The 23,850-nt window shown below is 43.9% G+C and overlaps 1 protein-coding gene across 3 annotated transcripts in view; it reads left to right on the forward strand.

The window, feature by feature from the left end:
• Nucleotides 1-751: 751 nt before the first annotated feature.
• The window catches only part of ptpn12 (protein tyrosine phosphatase non-receptor type 12), a 62,685-nt gene continuing 39,586 nt past the window's right edge, over nt 752-23,850 (forward strand). For all 3 annotated transcript variants that reach the window (XM_088644976.1, XM_088644978.1, XM_088644977.1), the window contains exon 1: nt 752-1,121. In XM_088644976.1, coding sequence (XP_088501102.1) covers nt 1,023-1,121 — 99 coding nt within the window. In that variant the 5' untranslated portion in view covers nt 752-1,022. The remainder of the gene's footprint in view (nt 1,122-23,850) is intronic.

Here is a 23,850-nt window from a genome sequence, read left to right on the forward strand (position 1 = left end):
CAGCTCGACTCTGACTGGGGAGACAGGGCGGGGTTGTTACGTCACGGCTCAGGAGTCTGATCCACGTGGCGAGCTGCAGACACCAAACAAGCGAAGCACAAAGCTCCGTCTCCAGGACGGTGTGCTGCATGTTTGTTGATTTATGGTAAATTAATGTTATTTTTAATCCATCTAATTAACTTGCATGTTCATTTTGTTTTCCCAACTGGTGTTCATATAGGTACATCGACATGACCGGGCTTGGAAGTGGAAAGGGTTTATTTTGAACCTTTCTAAACGTTATGCCCTTTTCGTGTCGGGCTCTGAGAACACTGTGAAACTCCCTTTTCCGCGCGACTTAGCTATTCAGCAGCCAACACTTGGAACTGAACACACAAGCCCGAAGAAAGAAAGCGTTTTGAAGTCTTCCACTGAGCCTTTTTTTCCCCCTCTCTCACAAAAACAACCCTCCCGCAGCCCGTGAGAAAGGTTTTCTGCTCTCCCTCCCCAGTCAGTCACCTCACAGGTGGGTTTGTCCACGGGGCTGACAGGAGCTGCAGCCAATAGCGCGGCGCAGCCCCTGACGGGGTGATTGGCGTGGCCTCCAACCACTTAGAGCCTTGGAGAGAAAATACAGCGCAGGGTCGCCACCTCGACTGACGCACAACATGCGCCAATTAATAGGCGATATTTCCGCGCCGTGGGCCAATCGAAAAGGGTCGTGCTTCGGAGGGGGCGGTGACAGTTCATAGCGGCTTTTGGGCGGTCCTGCGGGGTAGTTTTGTTAGAGTTTAGTTGTGAATGTGGAAGAGAGGAGGTAGGCAGAAGTGGATCTGTGGTTCATGTTTTATTTTATAATACACCAGAAAGCGCATCGATTTGGATTATTTTCTTTAGGGGGCGGAGAACGTAGATATGGGACGATGAAGATTTGCAAGTGATTCTCAGTGGATTTTTTTTTTACATTATTTATTATTTATTCTATTTTTGTTCTGCGGACTCGTTTCTCGTGGGAAAGCTGCCGTTGTCTGGATCTGGAGAGGATGGATCAGGCTGCTGTCCTAAGGAAGTTCATTCAAGGGGTTCAGGCCATGCGGAGCAGGGACCAGAGAGGAGAGGATAACTTCGGCAGTGACTTCATGGTGAGAGAAGACCCCCCCCCCACACACACACACACGCACACGCACACACACCCTAACACACAGACACACACCCTCTCCCATCCCCCTGCCCTAGGAGTGAAGGAGCTCCACTGCTGTTAGATCAGAACGACCCTTTAAATGGCTCACGGTGCTGCTGAAATGACAGCTGGTCTGAGCGCATTTTACGTGCTGGAGTCCCTCCGAGGCGTCCTGTCCCCGCTGCTCGCGTTTCCCCCTTCGGCTTCCCAGTGTACTTCCCAGGCTCTTGACGCGGCCTAACCCCCGGCTCCCGAAATCTGCCCCCTTTCCGCGTCCGCAGCAGCCACGGTCGCACCGGGGGCTCGGGGGGCATCTCCGCCGAAACTTGCGGCGTGACACACTTTCCATGGTTGCCCGCTTGCGAAATACGGCGTTGAGCGTGCGGTGGAGGAGGATGCGTCAGCGGTGATGATGGTGGTGGTGGTAGTGTAAGGGGGCTTCACAGCGCCGTAGCCCTTTTATTTCGGCGCTGTTGCATGCAGGCACACCGAGGTATCGGATGGTAAAGGATCGAACTCCGCTCCTGTGGGCGCAGCGCAGCTGGGGGGCTCGGAGGGTGGGGGAGGCGAGGTTCAACCACGCCAGACAGCAGCATCCTGTGAAAAATACATCCAGACACAACCCCTCGCTGTGGATCAACCTTGTGTTTCCCCCCCCCCGCGCAAACGGTGTATTTCTAGGCTAAGTACTTTGACTTGCTGGAAGACTTATTAACATTTATACAATGTGGTGAATGTGCGCTGCTAGTTAAGGAGAAAAAAAAAGTTTACCCCCCCCCAGCTATGCTTTTTACTGATGGGTAACCCGAGATGAACACGAAAGAATAATGCATTGTGCATTCTTTGTAATTGCTGCAACTTGATCGTGTATTTGTCCGAACACATTCGGCAGAATCGGTGTAATAAGAGTTTCCCTCCTGCCCGTGTTTTGATATTCCTCTAGGATGCAATTTGTTGGCTCTTCAGCGGGCGATGTTGAGATCCCCTTGCCTCGGGTGCTTGCTCTTTCTTTGCGGGCTGTACGGCCAGTCAGCCCACCGGCGGGTTTGAAGGCTGTTTTGAGAGAAGAGAGTTTTTTGCTCGCTCAAATTGGGCCCAGTTGACTCTAGCGAGATGCGTTGTCTCTTTGTCAATGGAGTAGGGTTAGGAGCAGAGCAAGTGATTCAAGAAAGATGAATGTCACCAGGGATTTTGAGTGGGGAAAAAAAAATGCTGGGAGTTTGCGGATGTTGCGCAAGAAGTTGGGGCGTTGGATCCAATGCGTGCGAGCTCGGATAGGGAAAAGGAAGTGGGGTTAAGGATTCGGGAGATGAGCCATAGAAAACCTCGTTTTTGTTCGAAATTAAAACTTTCTTAAACAACGCGCACATTTTGTCCCAGTCAGCTCTGTATCTTTGTTTTGTTTTTTCGAAATCACCGGCTGGTATTTTCTGATGGAAGACCATAAAAAGCACAGTATCTTGCTTATTCCCCAGCCCTCACTATTGTTGTTAACTTTGCTCTTTTTAAAACCTACTTCTTCTCCGTTAATATTGTCGATCCGTGTTATGCGTTTAATATCGTATTGGTGGCCATTGCGTGGCTTGTTTTATTTTCTCCGAAGCTGTATTCGCTTCTGTAAAAAAAAAACGTGCCCCGAGGCGTTAGACAGTACCAGCCCAGGTTTGCTGTTTCATGCAAACCGCTAGAAATTCCTGCCTGCTATAAACAGGATATTTAAATTGTGGGAAGTTGATTTTTTTTTACACTAAAGAGCTAAGGTTTAGGAAGGAAATAAAAGGGGACATTGACTAATGTTGCTGTGCATTTTCCGCAGTCCATTTAGCCTGGGTTGTGCACTATTGTTCTGTTTTTTTTTTCTCTCCGAGACTTTCCATCTACTGACCACTTATCGCCGCCTGAACGAATTGTATATAGAAATAAATAAAATCCGATACAGTGACCGGTTTAGAGGCCGCTGTTGGTTTTCAGCTGTCATTAAAGGGAATAAACGCTAAGCGAGTAGCGCTGTTTGAGAGGATTCAAATCGATATCCAGAATGTTTCCGACTGCCATCTCTTCAGGGGGTCACAGATTACAGATAACGCTTTGTGCGCAAATGGGAAGATGGGTTGAACCGCTCTGTGAATGAAGCAGCTGTAAGGTAGAGATGAGAAAGAGCACTTAATTTCGGTTTCGGCCCGGCAACGGCGTTGTTAAAAAAAATTCAGAAAATTTCTGAAATTACCTCGTCGTTTTTTGACTGCTTCTTGCGAGGGTGTGAAGCTTTTTTTTCTTGGGGGGGCGATAGGGGTCATTCTGTAATTGAAATGTCTGCTGTCTCTTCCCAGTGCTCTAGAGTCACAAGGGAGGAAATAAGTAAAAGTGCTCCTGTCCTTAAAGGCATGCTTTGTTGTGGCACATGTCTAAAACACTTTGATAGGCTATTTTGTTCTCAAGACTTCAATAGTCTATCTTGTTTTTCTTGTCCGGTGAACGTTTTATGCCTTCCTGAGCTCCAAGAGTAGTTCGGAGCCCATCGCTCATTCTTTACACATTTTTAAAATGCTAATACAATTAGAAAAAACAGATTCAGAATTTAAAGTTTTTTTTCTAGTAGCAATTATTTAAAAAAATCTTTTTTTAGGGAATGTGTGAAGAAATTGAATGGAAAGTTAGACCAATGCATATTTCCTACGCATATTAAACGGTGATGAACCTAATGTTTGTTTATTGACCTGGTGGTTTTAAACTTTTTGCATATGTTAAAAAATAGCCACGCAGCAGAATGGTAGACTGTTTATGTTTGGATAGCGACATGAGTGAATTACATGCACTGGGGTTGGCTAGTGTGCTTCTAACATTTCTGCTGTCAAAATGAAGTTAAAAATACTTTTGTGTTTTAAGAGACTTCTATCCTTCTGAGGAAAGGGTCTCCAGTGTGCAAAGAGTAGTTTGACTGCTGTCTTCTGTGAACTTTGTTTTTCTCTGCAGGAGCCAAATTATAATGCTGTATGGTCACCTGTTATTGCAGCAGTGACGTTAAGTCTGACCGGACTCTGGTGCTTCTGTGATGTGGGCGATTTTTATTCTTCTTTGCAGGCTGTGCAAATTCAGCTTGCTACAGCTTGGATTATACAAAAGTCCCACCTGCGTAACCACCAGATGATGTGACAGCTCATGAGAGACCCTGGGGAGAGTGAAGGCCTGAACGAGCTCTGAGGCTGTGAAGCACTTCCTCTCGCGCGGGGGGGCTCTCGGGCGTCTGCGGGCCTCCACTGCGAGGAGCTCGCCCGGCTGCCTTTCCAGAGCGTCGGTTTGCTAGCGCAGTCGATGGCAAGATGGACTGGACCTTCCTCTCACCGCCTCACCCGGAAGGTGCCCAGATTTAGGGATGGGAGGCTTCAGTTTTAAAGGCGTTAGCAATGGAGTGTTTTGGCCTGCAGATTTAAGTGATGGGATAATGTGGCGTATGATGATGATGATGATGGTGGTGGTGGGAATGTAGTGCAGCTAGGCCGCCGGCTTGTCAATTCTGGGAGCAGGGAAGTGATGAATCAGGGAGATGGAAGAGGTGGGTTTTTCCGGAAGCTGCGAGGGGGTCTGTGTGCTGAGAGGCCTAATCCTGCAGTGAGCAGAGGTTGAAATAGACGAGGAGGGTGGGGAGCGGGCATCGGAGGTGCATGATGGTCCCACTGACACTGGCGGGCTCCTGTGGAACGGCGGAAGAGGTGCATGATGGTCCTAATGACACAGAAGGGTGGCGGCCCGAGATGATAGCAGGAGGTGCAGAGCTGGAGCACGACAGAGGGGCTGCTGACGGGAGGGGGTCCCATCGCCTCCGGCGAGGGCTGAAAGTGGAACCCCGGTCTGTCCCTGTGTGGTTCTCCCCACTCGGCCAGCTAAGGGGACGCACGCACTTAGTGTCGGCGGGGGTGGGGGTGGGGGGGTAACTCTGAGGACCGCACTGGGGAAGACTCTCTAAGTCCCAGGTTTCCAGACTGGCAGAGCTGCCAGGGGAACAGCCGGGGGGGAGAGGGTAGGAGGGCCGACGCTGGCACCTGGTAGGACGCCAGCTGAGGGGGTGAAGGAAGGGAAGGAAGCCTGTTGCAGCTGCTGGCGGACCGGGAGGGAGATTTATGTGTAGGTGTGATTAGAATTTGCCCTCCTGTGTAAAAACACTGCAAAGAGATTAATATGTAACCAAGACACCTTACGTAACATCATTTAATTTGTATTTGATAGGACGGGTTGTTCTGTGTAAAGTACTATGAGACAAGTGGCACTGTATTCTTACAATACATTTGTAGGTCAGTGGTCTCAAACTCTTTTCCTGGAGGGCCTTGTGTCTTCTGGTTTATGTTACAGCTTAAGTAGTCAATTGAGCAATTAACCTAATTATTTTCTTCAACATATAAAGGATATTTTGATAGGATTTAGCTCTATGTTTCTAAATTTTACTTTTATTCTTGGTTACTTAAAAACATTACCTTTGTTAAAGGTACACTTAAATCTATGAAACACTTGGGGCCTGGTTAAGAAGTTAATTATGTAGACTCCACCACTGAAAGCTCAAGTGTAGAAAAAGAGACAAGGTCCTCTGGGAATGTAGTTTGACATATTTTTTTTTATATAAAGACCATTTTTAAAGTATGACATGTGACTGCTGTCTTTCAGTGGGAGTAGAATACCGTTCAGTGGCTTGATTTGTATAGAATAGGATCTACACTGCAAATAATGCTGCACTTGGGCAGCCATGGAATAGTTTTGAAGTTAAAGCTTGAATTATATGGAGATTAAACAAATGCCAAAGCCCCACATGTCTGAATTATCCCAGTTCCTTGTACTTGCAATCAGTGTTCTAGACTGAAGGAAGACACCACATTAATCCAGAATCTCTCTCATTCCTTTGAACCCAAATATTCCACAAAAGCTTAGTTTCTCACAGCACCTCTTAAGGCCTCCTGAGATATTCTAAAATTGATTTTCTGTTTCCGTGTTTTGGCTTCTTTTTAAACTTGTTTGACTTGGTTGCATGAAGGGCAGTGTCATGTGCCATCTATGTGCCAGGTTTATACAGAGCTCCAGACTGCGCCTAGAATGGTTGCTAATGCCTTTACAAAGTGTCTCCCAGCAACATTTGCCCACTTGTCGCTGAAAAGTGAAACATGTACCCCCCTTTCAGCAAAGAAAGGTGAAAGTAGTCCGGACCTGTTGAAATGGGCACCCCCAGAAAAAGTGGAGTTTCGTCCTTTTTACCTTGTCAACTGGGGTTGAAATACTGTCCATCCTCATGAGACTATTTGCACCAAACACAAGCGCGGTGGCGGGCTTCGGGCCTGACTGTGTTTGTGACTGCTCCAGCTTAGTGCTTGGTGTTCTGTCACGGGGGTGTCCTTTCTGTAGAGACTGCTTCTCTGAACACGATACGCCTAAGCGTCTCAAAGTGGCTTCAGCTTGCATTTATTATTTATTGACAGTTGCTGGTGTCTGTGGAAGAACTGTATTGTATTGCCATTCGAAGCGAGAGGGAGCGAGGCTTGTCTTGTGCGACGAACGCCAGTCCCAGCAGGCTGGGAGCACAGAGCCTGTCATCCTGTAGGAGTCTTGCTGATCTGCTGCGTTGTTAAGGTCACATGAATCACAGCTTACATCTGAACCCATGCTCAACAGTGAGCCCCAGTCCGTGTGCTTGCTGCCATGATGTCAGAGAAGTTGTCGTTTCTTGCAGATAATGTTCTTTATTGCATAACTTGGGATAATTATTGTTGTGATGTATCTGAAGCGTACTGAGAGTTCTGTAACATGAATACTAATTCTTAAAAGTGCACTCTCGATAAAACATTGCGTTACAGACGGCATTTATTATTTCTTTCATTGCAGTTCTGTGCAACCCCGTTACTAAATTCCACACAAGAAAACAAAACGCCTGATGGTTTCCTGTAACAAACGCTTTTTGACTTATGAAAGCAGTCAGGACAGTGTGTATTGACACACACTGTTGGTGATCGCTCCCTCTGTGTAGAACCCTGTGGCCTAGCCAAGCCCTTGCCGAGAATGGTTCTGTCAGCACTTAGTTAATGCCTAACGCTGCAGTCTGTGCAGTCGACTAGGAGGATGCTTCTATTTTAGAGGCGTAATTTATTTTGCTCTGCAGGACAGGCCACTTAGGAACAGTCTTATGACCGTCTCGGCCCCTTAGTTGTGATTTTCAATTTATGGTGGTGTCTGGGGGGTGGGGGTGATGTTTGCCTGTTATGCAACTGCTTAGTTTAACAGCACTCACTCAAGCCACTTTCAGCTGGCCTTTGGGATCTCTGGTGAAGAGTACACTTTGCTTAACAGTTCCACTTCACCTTTGGTTGTTGCTGTGCAACTGTATAGGTGCTTGCAGTCCTTCCTGACAGACGTGATGGGAGATCATGCCTGTATGGAGTGCTTTAAATATTTTATGTAGTAAAAATGGTAAGACTTTTAAGGTTGCTGTTGTTGGACCCACATATGTTTCTTAACCGTCCATCTGTTTTCAAACAGCTTCGTCCAGCCCAGGGTTGCAGGGGAACAAGAGCCTGTCCCAGCCAGCAACGGACGCAAGGCAGGGTACGCCCTGGGCATGACACCAGTCCATTACAGGGTACACACAGACGGGCACCATGGCCGATTTTTCCTTGAAGCCAGTTAATGTACCACTATGTTTTTGGACTGTGGGAGGGAACGGGAAACCTACATGAGCACAGGGAGAATGTTCGAACTCCATACAGATAGCACACCAGCATTGAATCCAGGGCCACAGCTCTGCGAGACAGTAACCACCCATTTCTTAAAACGATTGAAATATTTTTTTTTTAAAGTAAATTTGCTCAAATATAGCATTTTTAAGCCTGATGGGTTTTTTTTTCCATAGTATTCTTATGAATGTAATTAGTAAGTTATATAAATATCCTGGAGCACAGAGGAATCTTATTGATAGATGTTTCATCCAAGAAATTGTATTGCAATTTTTAGTGATGTCTTAGAAAGGGGCAGTTTCCAATTATTATGGTCTTTATTGTGGAGAGGCAGCAAACCAAAAATCCCGAATATGTTTTGGTGGTATACTGCAAGCCTTGTACAAATGATATTGATATGAACCTTTAAAATAACATTACAGGCTTTGAATTAACAACACTTTATCTCCTGGAATATGCAGGGATTTTAAGATCAGAACAGATATGCTACAGTTTTTGGATTTAAAGCTGTCTTGGTTGAGTCAGACTTTCTGCCTGATCTTCATGGGGATATTTACTGGCAGCATGTGATTGATAAGACTAGGTCTGGTGGTTAGCTGTGGGGCACACAGTCACGTCTGGGTACAAACAGTGAGAATGTCTCAGTGCCTGTGAAGGAGGCCATTAAGATCATCCGTGACACACTCCGTCTTGAGTGACTTCTTGATTAATGAAGAAGGAAAGGATTTGGAAGCACTTAATTAAAGGTGGTGTACGGGGGAAAGGAACATGAAATAGTTAGAAGCATGAGCAACACACTTTCCACTCTGTCTTTGACCAGTAATTGTTTGACAGCTGATGCAAAGGCATTTCAGTGTTCTGTATAGAGAATAATAAGCCAGCAGGGCATGTCAGTAAACTGTTCAGCCTTGAGCAGTTTACAAAAAACCAGTGTCTCAATGAAATAACACTACATGTAGCTAACAGACTCTGTTGCCAGAAGGAGCACCTGTGCATTCTGGCTCTGCACACAGGCCTGGGACAATGTGGTTGAGGTTCATGCTTTGAGGAGCTGCCCTTTGTGTTATGCAAATACACTGTCAGTGCCAGGAATGGGTTGCAATCCTCCAGACCAGCGCTGCTGAGCTCATCCATGCAGTGTGTAAGAGTGTTTCCTGCCTTGCGCAAGGCGGAGGGCATTAACCCTGGGCAGACTTTCTCACTCTTGCACATGGTTCCAGAGTAAATAGGCGTTTCTTTCAAACTTGAGTCTGTGTTCAGGGTCTTGCCAAGACTTAGGCATTTTCTGGCCTCAGTTTTTAGTGAGAGTGGGCTTAGTGCGTCCAATTGATAATTGTTAATTTCTCACAAAATAAAATGTGGATGGGTTTATAATTTGGAACATTTGAACTCCAGGTCTGGTACTGGATTACCTTCTTTATGTGCAGTACAATCTTCAGTGCTGTGTTCTGTGGCACTGTATTTTGTATGTTTCCACATGTCTTAGCTCTATCCCTTGAGTCACAAAGGCCTATCTGCAGCTCAGTTCTCTTTAGCCACATTGTTACGGTCTCTTGGAAAAAGCAGATGCAAATTAGTCAGTGCTTTTCAGGGGTAGCTGTTTAGTGCCTTTTATGGACATCGTCATTTTAGTTGAGCTCTTTCTGAGCAGTGCAGATATCGATCAGGACCAATTAATGCTGCTTTATATTGAAAATGTTGATTCCTTGAACAAGAGGCTGAACTGTTTGCCCTTCATTCAGTGAGTATACTGCTGTCCTCCATTATCATCTGATGTGCTGCTTTTTATTTCTTTGTGAATTAAGCCCACTGAGCCACAGCTCATAGGTGGTTTGATTTCTACAGGAGCAATTAGAATGAGTGTATGACTGGTGTGGTCGAATTGGGAAATCATTTTGTTTTATGCAAGCACAACGCATCCCTCCCATAAATGGAATTTATGAAGGTCTTATTCCACAAACGTTCACTGGAAATTCAGCCTACTCACCCAGAGATTGTTTTTGCGATAATTGTTTTGTTTAAAAAGGTATACGTGGAGCTAGTTAGGCAAAAAATCTGGTTTTACAAGGGCCCTGTTATATTAGACTAACCAATAAACAATTTGGCGCAGTTAAACATGCACAGTCTCCTGGATTAACAGTCCTTAAAAGGTCATAAAGTGGGTGCCCATGTTGTACCTTTGTAGTGCGGAAAAGTAATATTAGCAACAGTGTTCAACGCTAACGTGCTGTGAAGAGTTCTTACACCGTAGGCCACAGAAAGCAAGGTTGGCGTCCTCTAGCAAGTGCTGACGACGTCTTTCAGTCGCTCTGTAGCGAAGTCGCTGAACTTGAGATAGTGCTGCGGCTGGTTGTACAGTCTGCAGGAGAGAGAACGTTAGGAGCTATATGCACTCACGAAATGCTAAATTGCCAAGAAGCATCAGAATCAATTCCGCTTGGATTAAATGTTTTTTCAGTCTTTTAAGATTTTGCCCAGACTCTGATGTTTGAGTGTTTCAGCTGAATAGTAGGAAGACGCTAGTTTGTCGTAAGTGCCTGTCGCAGTGTCACCGAGCACTTTCATTTCGTTCCTCAAGATTGCTTGTGGAGTTTATACCAGACTCGGCAGTCGATTAAATCCCATCAGTCTTAAGTGGTTTTAAATCATTGCGATGGTGAAAACGGGTGTTAAAATTGTAATCAGATTTTCTTTGAACTTCAGAAACCAAAAGCTATTTTCAATTTTACTGTTATCTTATTGTGTCAGTATGAGTAAGTTTTTCGTCTTGCTCATCGGGTTCCTGGCAATCCAGCGGTCGAGGAGCCCTTGCCCGGCACCTCTATTGAAGGATCCCTGTTTTGCTTCAGATCCTAGACACCGATACTACACCAGAGCCTTGTTTCCATTGTTTTTCCGGTTGTTCTGAGTAAAGTGTGCTGAGACGCATCTGCCTGTATTTCCACTGCAGTGTCTCTGAAGTAGCCAGTCTTGAAGAGGCGAGTTAAGGGCTATTTTGAGAATTCAGTAGTGAGTTAAAAACACATTTGTACTAAAGCTCTTACTGTAGAGCTCTAAAAGTTCTACTTTTTACCTCTAAGATATTTCAAATTATCTCTATTGTTGCAGGGTGCTAATCTTTTCCAGATAGTTCCGGTTACATGTTTTTCAGATTTTCTTTAACGGGTAAGTTAATGGATAGATGAAATGGTAACTGCATATCATATTATATAGTTTTGAACAGTTTGTTTTTCCTTTTTGTGCTGCTTTAATAGTCATACTGGTTTGGATTGGGTTTAAACAGGAGTTACCCAGCTTCTGCAGTGCACTGCTCAGACACTTTGATGACAGGCCAGGGGCACTGTAGTGTGTTTCTTAGCAAGCAAGCACAAGCACACATCGTGGCCGATGTAGAACCCGGGCCGGCATACTCTAACAGCCTGGGCTCAAGGACCGAGCTGTAGGGTGGTGTCACTGTGCACCCCCAGACCCCCAGCCCTGGAGCTAGCTCAGTGATCCAACAGGAGGGGGAATGCCAGCGCCCTCGTTACAATCAGCTTTCTCCTTTGGTGAAAAATGCATTCCCCTTGAGGACAGCAGTACGAAGATACTGTTCCCCTGCTGAAAACAAAATGCCTTTCTCAGCAAGGGGGTGTCATTCTTTCACCTCCAACCCCCAGAACGACAATTTGTTAAAGCGCCTTGGAATTAACTTGAGTTCAAAACTCTACCCCCTGCCTCGGAATACAGGTCCTCCGAGGCCCCCTCTGTGTGGGGAGCAGGGATCGCGATGTCCACCTCCACCACGCCCCGGTGCTGTTCCCCTGCTTACCGGCTTACAGCTGCGGTAGCTGGGTGTTGCATTACGATGGGAAGCTGCTAACATTTAGGTCATGATCGTTATACTCCCAGTGTTTTTGCGAGGGCCTGTGGTACACGTTCACAGGGTCTTAGAACTCTGTCTTGAAACTTGAACTTTGTTTCTGAGGGTTAACATTTTCGCATCTGCTACCTTGCGTCTCCACAAGGTTTAGAAGTGATCAAAGCTTTATTCCAGTAAACCAGAAAGATTCCCAGAGGGAGGCCAGCAATAGCAGATAATTATACAGAGGAAATGATGACGTAAGACTAAAGCCTTCTGTACAGTAAGATTTTTTTTGTCAATTCCTGTGAATGACACAAGTTTCTATTTTTAAGCGTTTTTCTGAGCAGCAGATGTTGGCAGAGTGCAGGATGCCCACCTCAAGAGCCGCCAGATTACTGTGACAGTGGGCCGTATTGTCTCACATCGGCTTTCTCTCAGCGCTCTGAAGTAGCCAGGCCCGGAGAAAGGAACCCTCTCATTTCCTGTAGAGCTCTGACACTTGTTAGCAATCTCCGTAAACGAGAACAAATGCTGGCAGCAGCTAATTAAAGATGTAGAGCCCGCTGGGCTGGTGCTTAAGTAACTTACAGGATGGCTTACCATGTATTTAAATGTGACTTTAATAGGCCCTGCGTTTGTGACCAACAGACGCAGTGCTTTGGTATTGGAAACGGGCCTAAATGAGCAGAATATTGTGAAAACAATTAAACAAAACCACTTGTCTTTATATACCGCAGGGCACAGTAAGCATTCAAAAGTCATAGTTGAGAAAATCAGTATATTAATGTGTTTGGCACAAAAGATAGCATAAAAATATCGGTTAAATATATTTGTGCAAGAGTTCCTCAGACTTCATCTTTCCAGCAGTTTTGAAATTTAGCAAGCTTCTGAATGGCTGAGGGTGTGAGCATGTTTTTGGGGGTTGTAAGAGGTTAGTCTGAGTTGATATTTAGGGAACTATAAGAAATTTAATAAAGTGAGTGTTTGGCCAGCTTATTGACATAATGCTTTGCTTTGGTTTATTGTAATGCACTCTAAATCAAGAGGGCCGAATTGAGATGGGGAAGCTGTAAATACAGTGCAGTATTGTAAAATGCAATCAATACAGTGTCATCACTAAGTTGTTGTTTTTTTATAGTGGCTTTTGACTGTGTTATCGGAATCATATTCATCTAAGTTCTGCATGTAGTGTCCTTTCTGTAGTGATAATATTTACTACACAATATTTTTTGTTTTATTACAAAAATTGAGTGTAGAAGGGCATTTCTAAAGCTTTACTAACTTTAAAACTTTGCTAAGCTTCACTGAAGTATGCCATGAGCTCGTCGGTGTACTTTAAAGTAGTTGAAAGACTTCACAATAATGTTGCATCTTAATGCTTTAGTACCAAAATACCATACTGTACCAGATGAATACTCATGTTTAACAAGTGTTCTCATATAAACTTTGCAAAAAAAAAACAGCTTTTTAAGTGAGTGGAATTAACATCCTATTGTGTTGTCTAAAATGTTCTAGTTTTTTTTTTAAAAACACTTCTGCCTAACAATGTGCTGCTCACTTACTGTGCGTTCTGACCTTTAACAGAACGTCTTCACCGAACATGTTCGTTTTCAGAGAGATTTAGTTGGCAGTCGTCAGACTGGCTGACCTTGTCTTCTGATGCGAAAGCTTGGGAAGGGAATGGTAGTGAAAACAGACCATGGGGAGGAATGTGTTTTGCAAAGGAAGCTGCCTGGCTGAGACGGTTGTATCAAGCAAAGTCATAGAAATACTCATACCCGCAGGGTTCGCTTGGAGCCGGAAAAAACCTGCTAGAAAAACAATGCTGGTGTAACAAATTCCACTCTGAATCCGCCTCTGTTTCTTTTTTATTTCTCTCTTTTAGCGTGTTTTTTTTTATTTTCAACTCCTGCGTGAAAAGCACTGAAGTGTGCGCTCTGCTTTTCAGCACCAACGACTCTTCCTCTGTCCGGTTCTGTCTGTGGTTAGGGAAATCGTGGTCTGTGACTGCCGTCAACAAGAGGTAGTGTTCAGTGTCCTTGTTATCATGAGATAGTTCAAATTCAGTGATTGGTTATAACAGTCAGTTCAATAAATGTTAAAGCTCCTGGAATCCTGTTCAATTTGAAAACTGTGTGTACAAACATTGTTAAACTCATGTATATTCTTTACACAGCAAATCTGTCTTCACCACGTAACTCTCAGTTCCTCTGCCTTTTTTTATACTAGCCTATTATCCTTCTGGATACATCATCTTCGAGTGCATAATCTTTTGATCAAAAGGTCTTTTCAACAAAATATCTTACAAAAATATACTGCTGCTCTGCAGTCAGTTTAGGGAAGAGCAGCCAGATACATTCCTGGTCTCCGCTGACAAACTGTGAGAACTGTTTATCAGTCAGCAAAACAGAAAAGTACAGGAGGATCCAATTCAAGTTTACAGTTTAAAACTGAGAACAGGAGGCATGTCATTGCACAGAAGGTTGTGGGAGACGGGGAAAAAGCCAAGTATTCAAAGCGGATACTACAGCTTCTTTCAGGAAACAGCTGGGTGAGATCTTTGGATCGCTTGGCTCCTGTTGGCGAAGTGGACTAGACAGGCTGGAGGGCCTCTTGTTGGTAAGCTTTCTGGCCTATTACAAGGACAAGGTTGCCATGGTTGCAGAGCCACAGACTCTCGCAAAATACACCGCGTAGCAAGACAAACCGTTTCAGTGGGTAACCTTATCAAATTTCATAATGTATGGTGATGCGGCCATCACATCAGTGAGTGATGTCATCGGTTTTGGGATCCAGTGAAGTCATGGACGCAGATAAGTTGCACATATCGTGAATTTCAGGGAACGTTCTTCGCCCTCCATGCACTGCGTCATGCCAGGCTTTCACTTTTGTAGCCTAGACATTTTGACGTGTACCCTGAGAACAATTTAAGCAATGCAAGAGGGTGCGGGGACTTTTTAAAGTCTTTAAAACGGTCCGCTGTGTTTTGGTGGTGTTTTCCTTCTTCACACTGGTGCAGTCTTGTCGACCGTGTTATTTAAGGCTTTAAATAGACGCCGTCTTTCGAAGAGTTGTGGTGTGCTGATGTATTTCCTTGGTCACTCCCTTGTTCTGTATTTTCATCCCTTGACTGACTGCTCTCCGCAGGATTCCAGTGGTTTGTTCTGTAACGGTTTCATCACACCCTAACATCGTGTGGGCTGCTGTTCTCACTCTGCCTCGGATGATTTCAGGGAACTCGTGTAGCCATTTAGGTGGATCTCTCGAAATATTTCCGGTTACTGTACAGTTCTAAGTGTGTACTTGCAGAGTTTTTCATTATGCTGAACACCTACCTGTGTACATATACAGGCCCAAGGTGAAGCTGACATGTCTTATGTGTTCACACTTCACAGCACATATTGGTTCCCATCCTATCATGTATTTTTCTGTTCAAATGAAATCTTATGAATTATGTCTTTCTCTCATTTCTGAATTTCAAGCTGTTCTCTTAAAATTGCCACGTCGGGGGGGAAAAAAGGTATCATTAACCAGACTCCTCTCTCAACATAATGCCATCGATGCAATTTCAAGCTAGGAATTAAAAAAGGAAATGGTTACAGTACGTTCCTGTGGTAATACAGTTGAGCCCTCCTGTAGGGGAGCTAAACAAGACGGCCAGTGTCCTAGTGCTCTGTGTAGCAAGTGGAGTCCTAGGTTTGATCAGGGTATGGAAGCTTGAACTTAGCTGTTCCTGACAATGGTACTGAAGAAAGAAAGAGAAAACGGATGAAGTGTCTGCTTTCCTGTGCACCTGCAGCTGTACTCTGAGCTACTCATCCTGAATAATAGACTTTTTTTCTTCCTGGGATAACAAATGATGTAAGGGGTTAGGATTGGGTGACGGGCTGCAGTAAGTTCGGAGTTGCGCTGCAGTTGATCCAGTGGTCGACATCCAGGATCTGAGAAGAGAAGTGGATGTGGCGAAACCTCTCCCAAAATCCCGGACATGGAAGAAGTGTTTTTAATGGGGTCCGATAGTGATGATGACAGCTTAAACTGTGGGGTTAAAGTCAACAGTGCAGAAAAGGGTTTTATCCAGATTCAGGCTGATGAGCTCAAACTGAACGGTGATGGTGTCCATGAGAAAGTTTCTTACGACACTCCTTGTTTGTTTCATAATACCTAGCAGCAAGGCTGGGCACACTGTCCAAAGCTGATGGGTATGTGGCATGTATGTTTCTCATCTCTTTATTTTAGTAATTACCAAAATTAATGAAAAAGCTGCTCAAATCTTGGTCTTTCTAGAGTGCAGACCAGTGGGATCTTGCACTTTTTGATGTGCTAATAAACGTGGAAGTGACTCAATTAAGCATGATTGTAAGTTTTGAACACATCCAGCCCTCCTTACAGTTCCTGAACTGTCTACAGATAACAAAAAAATGCAGATAAAAAGCTCCTCTATGCCATATGCAGTATAAACCATGGGTATACCCAATACATTGTGCAGCTCAACATAAATGTGCTAAATAAAAGAACATGGCAGAAAATAAATCCAGCACTGCACCATTTTCTCTCTGTGGATAGGAATATTGTAATAATGAACACAAATCATGTCCCATTACTTATTCAAGTTATTCAGAGCACTCTTCACAAAGATGTGATGAAGAGGGAGAGATGCAGTACGGAACGTAGGAAAACAGGGGTGTATGTGAGTGTTCTAGAAGTTCCAGATAACCTAACCTTCCAGAACATTCTCAGATATCAGAGAAAGGGATGTCTATCATAATACCTGTCATTTATGGCTTACTGTGGCTCTAGCTTGCCATAGTACAATATAGGCTTGTTTCATTCTGTTTTTTTGTGTTTAGCTAAACATTGGATGTACTAAATGTTGAACTACAAGAACCTCACATTCCCCTAGTTTATCGTTGTGCAATGTGACATGCTCGTCAAGTTGGATCTAGCTTTAGTTCCAAAATTGATAGGTTTTCATTGTATAACAATTATTGTTTTGATTTGCGAACAGAAAGGATTTGGACTTTGCAGTAAAGAAGAAAAACACTCAGTTAAAATTGTAAAATGGGCTTTGTGAAAATTCTAGTATTGCTGTTTGTGTGATTTGTGAGTAAGATGACAATTACTAGGGCACCTGTGTCCTCTCTGTTTTCAGACACTCTAAAAGGTTTCTGTGCTGAGCTCTTTAGTTATATTTACAACAGCTGTGTCCCATTGTGCACTGCAGCAAGGAAAAATCTATCCTCTGCGTTGCTGTACGTACACATGCCCAGTCAAGTTGAATGTGAGGATAAGATGAAGCATAAATACAGTATCGGTAGATATCAGGTATACCGAGGCCATTCATTTAGCTGGTGGTCCCTAATATTTTGACCAGTGAGGATACTCCCCACTTTTCATCAGTTCAGTCTTTTTTTTTTCCAGAGGGGTATCTGCCTTATTTCTGACATGCTTGTTAGTCATCGTAATCAGATATGATTCTGCAGTCATGAGTGACTTTGATCAGAAGAGAAAGCTGATAATGTTATTAGGACTGCAGAGCACTACTGGGAAACGGGACTGAAGTGCAGTATGTGTTTTTGGTCTATTTTTCTCTCATGTAACAAATCCTCGACAGAGAAGGGTGACCTTTGGAGAATTGTATTGATTTAGCATAGGATTTCAAAATCTCTTCAGGGCTCTGACCTTTTGATGTACAGTATGGCACTCTGTCTCCATTCTCTACTGGGAAGGTTTTTTTTCTTTGGCAGCTTCTATGCTTGTGTGCAGAAAATTAGTCTCTGCTAACAAAGTTCAGATTTGCTTTGAAACCGAGATATTTGACTATAGATGTTGTGCTGGGAACAGAGAAAGGGAATAGAATTCAGGAGCACCATGATGGCAGAAAGTTGATTAATTGGAAATGGTTAATAATAATTAGTGTTATTTGAGTATTTTAATATCAGTTTTTCAGGAATTTGAGTACTTTCATTATTACATGCATTCACGTATTGCATTCTAACTCAGGGATTTCATGTAGTTAGTCGTGTGCACATACCTGCTGATTGTGCTCCATGATCCCTGTCCGTTCACCTGTTTTGGAATGCTGTGTTTTCCTGGGAAGGGCCATGGCAGCCTGGAGCCTATATCGGAATCGTAGGCTGGAAGAAGGGACTGCACCCTGGGGGTACAACCAAGTGCCAGGGCCGTCGCAAAAACATGGGGACAATAGTGTATGGAGATACCAGTTATCTTAGCCCGCATGTCCTTGGAAGGAAACAGGAAACTGGTATTCCTGGAGAACACCTGGGCCGGCACAGGGGAACATGCAAACTCCAGACTGAATTCCACAGCCCAAACCTGTTTCAGGATCCAAGAGCTGTGAGTCAGCAGCTCTAAACATGCTACACAATTCCGAAAGTGCATTCCGATTACATTTCATTTGCTTTTGTTACTAAGATTGAAATATTCCATTTATGCTCTGTTAATTAGTAATGTACTATTAAAGTTCCGTCAAACGTTGAGCCCACAACAATTTGAAGTCTTCAGTGGGAGGTGGCTGCAGGAAAATATGAATTCTAAAGTAAAAGTTAAGGGGGGAAAAACTCACTTTCTTTAGAATGATACATAACCTTCATTGTTAAATTGAAGTAAAATTCAAAATGTAAAAAAATGTTTGTTTTGACTAAGTAACCACTTTCTATTAAGATGGAGATACACCACAGGGTAAAACAAACAAGCCATTACAGGTTGTTCATATTATCATCTAGTATACAGCTGGGAGGTGCCTTTTTTGTGTTTTTAAATGAAAAAAAATTTATGGAAACGATTACTCAATAAACTGAAGTTGTATTTAATTGTTCTCACAGCACCTTCTAAAATTAATGTTTCCACTTTGTTTCTGGTAGCAGGTGTGTAGATGTCTTGAGATGGAATTGGAAAAACGTTTTGGCGCCATTGACAAACGCACACAGAGGCGTGCGTCGCTGGAGTAAGGCTCAGGCTATTCAGCGCCTGCTGTGTTTCGTAGGCGCCTGTTGTGCGTTAGCCTCTCCTGGTTCACTCCCATCGCTGCGGTCGACACTGGCTTCCTGCAGAGCGCTGGACTCTGCGTCCTGCTCCTTTTGTTGGGCTTGACGGCAAGTTTTTTTTCTGTCTGAGCAAGTTGAGAAGAGCGTAAAAACATGAATAACTGTAAAATGAGAGTTACGTAATTATTTGGTCCATCATATAATTCCAAAATTGCATCACAATGGCCGCGACACCCGATTGCTACTACTTTCCTTTAGCGGTCACCCCTCCTGGCTCAAGAGCTTGACCTGTGGATGAGGTCGTTCATAAACATTGATAAGGTCTCGCATCCTGTGACTTCATAGATGGGACGCGATGGAAAACTGTTCAAGTGAGAAGCACAAAACTCTGTGATCTCGGCAATCCTTTGTACCTCCCAAAAAAAATCTAGCCTGGAATGTCATTTCATCTGCCATTGGTGCACAGCGAGTGTTTATTTTATTACTGCCCGGAGGTTTATTAAATACATTTCCTTAATTGTGTACTTGTTGAATGTTTGTTTATACAGTTTCTCAGCATTCGTGTTATGGCGTTGACAGGAAGCAAATGGCAAAGAGGCTGAGGAGGTCATGTTATTTCAGCAGCAGGCCAAGGAACAAGTTACACGTAGGAGATGAGAGAAGTGTAAAGTTTCAGCCGCAAGGACAAAAGGCTACGCAAATGTGTCGTTTCTGAGCCGGCGTAGACTCGATTTTGGCCAGGGCTCTCCGCTTCCCGCACACACAGACTCCTGTGGCATGCTGGGTACCTGCCGGCCTGCAGTGATGCTGGTGAGAGATGGACCAAGATACAGGCTCGCTCGACGTTTGACTCTGTCCCTAAGCCGGTGTGAGAGTTGTAGTCAGGAATCCAAGCATTATAAAAACTGGCCGTTCCAACTTGTGTGGCTCTATAGTAACTGGCAGATCCTTGAAGAAAGGTCCCACTGCACTTTTACACCACCCTGCCTGTCCACAGTCCGCTGTTTGGTCAGGTACTTCGGTGAGAGGGTTTTGCAGTGACTGCTTGAGGGTGGCCTGGGGAGAGTGCTGTCAATTCAAGGGCACATTATGTCGACTACTGTCTTTCCGGTAATGAAATGGACCTTGTTTTTAACAATTGCGTTCTCCCAGAAGAAGAAGCTAAATCTGAAGTGTTCCATTCTCTTCCTAAATTGAATCGCTTATCTAATCTAAAACCATGCCATGTCAGTACCAGGTGCCTAGAGGGAATTGTGTGACTCTTGTAGTTGGGCTCCATATTTATAAGTATCATAATACTACAGCCAGCCAGCTCATTTCAGGCTCTTATCATCTCTCTGACGCTCTTGTCTGGGTGAAATTTGGCATGTTTCAAAGAGGACCAGGGTGGAAGTTGTTATAACTGATCTGTGGAGCATGAGAAATGAAGATTCTACCTCCTGTGCTATATTAAAATGAGTTTCAATATGGAGGGAACAAATGTTTCTTGTTTTGCTTCTGGATTTAGTAATTCAGAAGCTGAGAAAAGAAACCAAGAACAACTTACGAGTTTTGACAAGAAAATTTGAATGTGTTCTCTTTTCTTTATACAAAAGAAACACCAGAAGGCAGAAATCCATTAGTGCCCAGACCGAAACACAGCAATTAAATATTGTTCCAAGTTAGTTAATGCAGCTGCCATATATATAATGGTTTGCAGCTTTCTAGTTGAGAGGAACTGCATTTGGCTAGTGCCGTCTTATAATTGGACGTTTCCATACTGCTGCTGCTCGGGAGTCGGGAGTTTGATTAAGAAGTCCTTGGAGTCACAGCAACATTAACAGGTAAATGTGGGTTAATGTGATGGGCTGATTGTTGGCGAGACTTTTAGTCGGAGTAAAAAAAATCAAGTAATTTAAGTAATACATCATTGTGAATTAAATGTAAGTGCACTTGTACTGTACATTGGTATTTGTTTGTCTTGTTTTAGTTTGTTGACTTTGTATGTACGTGTTGCACTAAGTTTTCTTACCAGAGAGAGCGAACACAACGCCCAGTTCAATGCTTGACCTCGGCTGCAGGCGGCTTTTGGAGAAACTTCATGGAAGTCAACTAATACAGAATTTGTAATTATCAGTTAATACCCCTAGATCTTTATCTAGGAAAAGGATAAACATTTTTTTAAATCAAGCCTGATGTTATTCTTGTGGGATTCATTCATAATGGTAGTAAAAATCATTTTCCAGCAGCAACTACTAAATCCATTCTGTCTGGTCTTCTGCAGCTGTTACATTTCGTACTTTTCTCATTTTTAACAGTTTATGTAATGACCAATAGTCTCAGTGGGTCTCCTTAAGTAAATTCTGGACCTCGATCAATTTTGCTAACTGCCATTTTTCCAGTTGAAATACTGAACAGATACTGGGTTATTTTCACTGACAAATGAGTGCTTCTGTCTGTAGCAACTCTGCCGTGAGCTGTGTCATTTTCGTCACAAGTTGTCAAAACGGCAGCAGAGCAGTGTAGAAGTATAGAGTGAACAGTCGCCTCAGTCTGGGGTTGAACATTTTGTGCCACCTCAGAATCGGGGAATGTCTTCCTCAAGAAGACAGATGTGCAATTCATTGACCTGAAGTTGTTGTAATGCCCAACTGTGAAATACACACACATTCCCTGCTGCAGTAACAGCATCCTCTGATCTGCTACCTGGTTTTACAAAGTAAGCGGTCGATTTTGCTGATGAGCTCCCTCCTTGAACTGTTTCCTGAGCTTGTCTGAGTCCATGCGAGTCTGTAGATCAATCACCCTGTGGTTTGCCACCAAAACGTAAGTATCGGATCTACATACCTAGCACTCAGCTTCCCATTCGTCTATACCACATTGAAAACACGGGAATTTTGTCTTTAGTTCTGCGGTGAATTTGCACTTTCGTTTTTGGCTTTTATAAAAACATTTTCAATAAAGCAAAATAAAATGGCAAAGATCTCTTGAAGAAATGCTGCTGAAGACTGAACTGGGCAGCGAACTGACCAGTCCACATATCTATTACCATCACAGTCTTTACTGGTGGGAATGCTGCTCCTGACACCCACAATGTTTTGGGTAAAGTAGTGTTTCCTAGTCTCAGGCCTAACTTAATTCCTATTTCGTTTCCTGTTGTGATCCTGTGTTTGTTTTTTCCATTGCTGTTTGTGAAAAAGCCCCTTGGGTTCATCCTGTCAGTGTTCCTTAATATCTTATACATGTGGATCAAATCTCCTCTCATTCTCTTTTGTTGTAGAGTGAAGAGATTTAATTCCTCTAGCTTTTCTGGCAAAATGAAATTTCCTAGCATTTTAAAACTACCTTTCTGATCTCGGACTGTAAACCGCTTGGGCTTATTTCTGCATTTGGAGATTTAGGTTGGACACTCATTGTTGGTCCCCTGGAATTTGTGTTGTCCTCTTAAACCTGTATACATTTGGTCTGTGCCCTCTTGCTTCTGTTATTTAGCTTGCAGAACACTTATGATAAACCAGTCTTTTTGAAACAGTGTCCTAATTAATTCAGATTTTATAGTGGTATGTTTACCAAGACTAAACGCAATATTCTAAGATCATACTAGTTTGTTGAAATCCTCAGGGCATAATTCTCCTGGATTTACATTCCACGGTTTTTGCAATATACTCAAAATTCTATAGTTCTTCACTGGTCATTGGTTGCCACTGATAGCACAGAGCTGGCTGCTGAACGAGCTGATATCACTCTGATTATACACCTTGATTTTATTTTCTAAAGTTGGTCACTCTGAATCACTTGCTATCAACGATGACACGCTGCCTCAGTAGAGGTGATGGGAGTCTGTTTGCCTTGCACAAATACACCAGTCTGCAGTGAGAACTTGGGTGGGTCCCAGATATTTCATATTGCTTTGTCAAATGACTTACGCTACAGATCTCTCTAAAAACAACTCCGGCCTGTGTATCCTGTCAGAAAGCATTGAGAGTTTCCTTTTTTGTAGCGTGAGTTGTAATCAAAAATGGCATTTGCAGCGTTCAACGTGTTTTTTTTTTGTTGAAAATGTTTTCCCTTCACCTCAGTGTAACTGTTGAGGGGGCTGGAGTGCTTGCTGAGAAAGGCAGTGTGGTTGAACGAGTAGTCTTGTACTGTGGTCTGTGAGTAGGCGGTGGGACGGGCAGGACTCTGTCAACGGGGAGAGAGGAGCTGGGCGAGAGGAGGGCTGCAGTATCTGGAATGCACCCATCGCTGTTTCAAAGAGTAGTAGTTGACTTAAAATACAGGACACGCACCAACTCCGTTTCGGAGAAGAATCTTTGGCATGATGAGCGCTGCAAGCAGATGAGTCCCCTGCTTTTAGGCCTGACGCGACCGAAAAGGCCTCAGCCATTTCCCTTGTGTCAAGATGCATTTCCGTATCAGCTGCAGCAGCAGAACAAACAGGCCAGTAGTACAAGCAGCCTTCAAGGGTGGTTGTTGGTATTAGATAAGGATCCAGTGCTGTTATCGATTCAAAATGAGGTCTTTGATCTGTATTCTCTGGGATGGTGCTCGTAATTACAGATATCCGCTTTCACTGCGCCTCTCCCGCTGTCTGTCAGGCTCAGGGCAGCGTGGCTCTTCATGCCATTTCTTCATCCAGCTTCCACTCCTCAGTCCGCTCAGCGGGGCCTCCGCTTCGCAGTGCGCCAAGGCGTTAGGAACGAGTGGGCCACGTGAAGGTGCTTTTCCTGAGGGGTGTTTTTAATTTATTCACAGCAAAGAGAGACTGCAAAAGAGGGGAGATGTTGTAGTTCAGCTTCTCCTCGAGAGACTAGGAGACTTAGAAAAAGAAGGAAAGGTGTTCCTAGGTTTGTGAGAAAATGCATTTTGTTTTGTTTTTTCCCTACTATGGCTTCGACTTGCAAGGCTGAGCTTCCGTGTTCTCCGTTCGTTTTTTTTTCCCCCACTGTTGAGTCATTTAATTATTTTTTTTTAAATGAAAAGCCAAATTATCTTGGAATTCCGCAGTGAAGACCAGCATGTTCATCGGAATTCACTTACAGGATTTCTTATGGGCTAGTCTCGTCCCCAAGGTGAAGGGGGTGTGCTCTCTGGAGGCTGGGGGTGAGTGATGTGGTCATTCCAGCAGCCGTCTCGCCAGTGAACTGCTCTAAC

This window comes from Lepisosteus platostomus, chromosome 9, assembly GCF_059453375.1.
Source record: "Lepisosteus platostomus isolate fLepPlt1 chromosome 9, fLepPlt1.hap1, whole genome shotgun sequence".
Taxonomy (NCBI): Eukaryota; Metazoa; Chordata; class Actinopteri; order Semionotiformes; family Lepisosteidae; genus Lepisosteus; species Lepisosteus platostomus.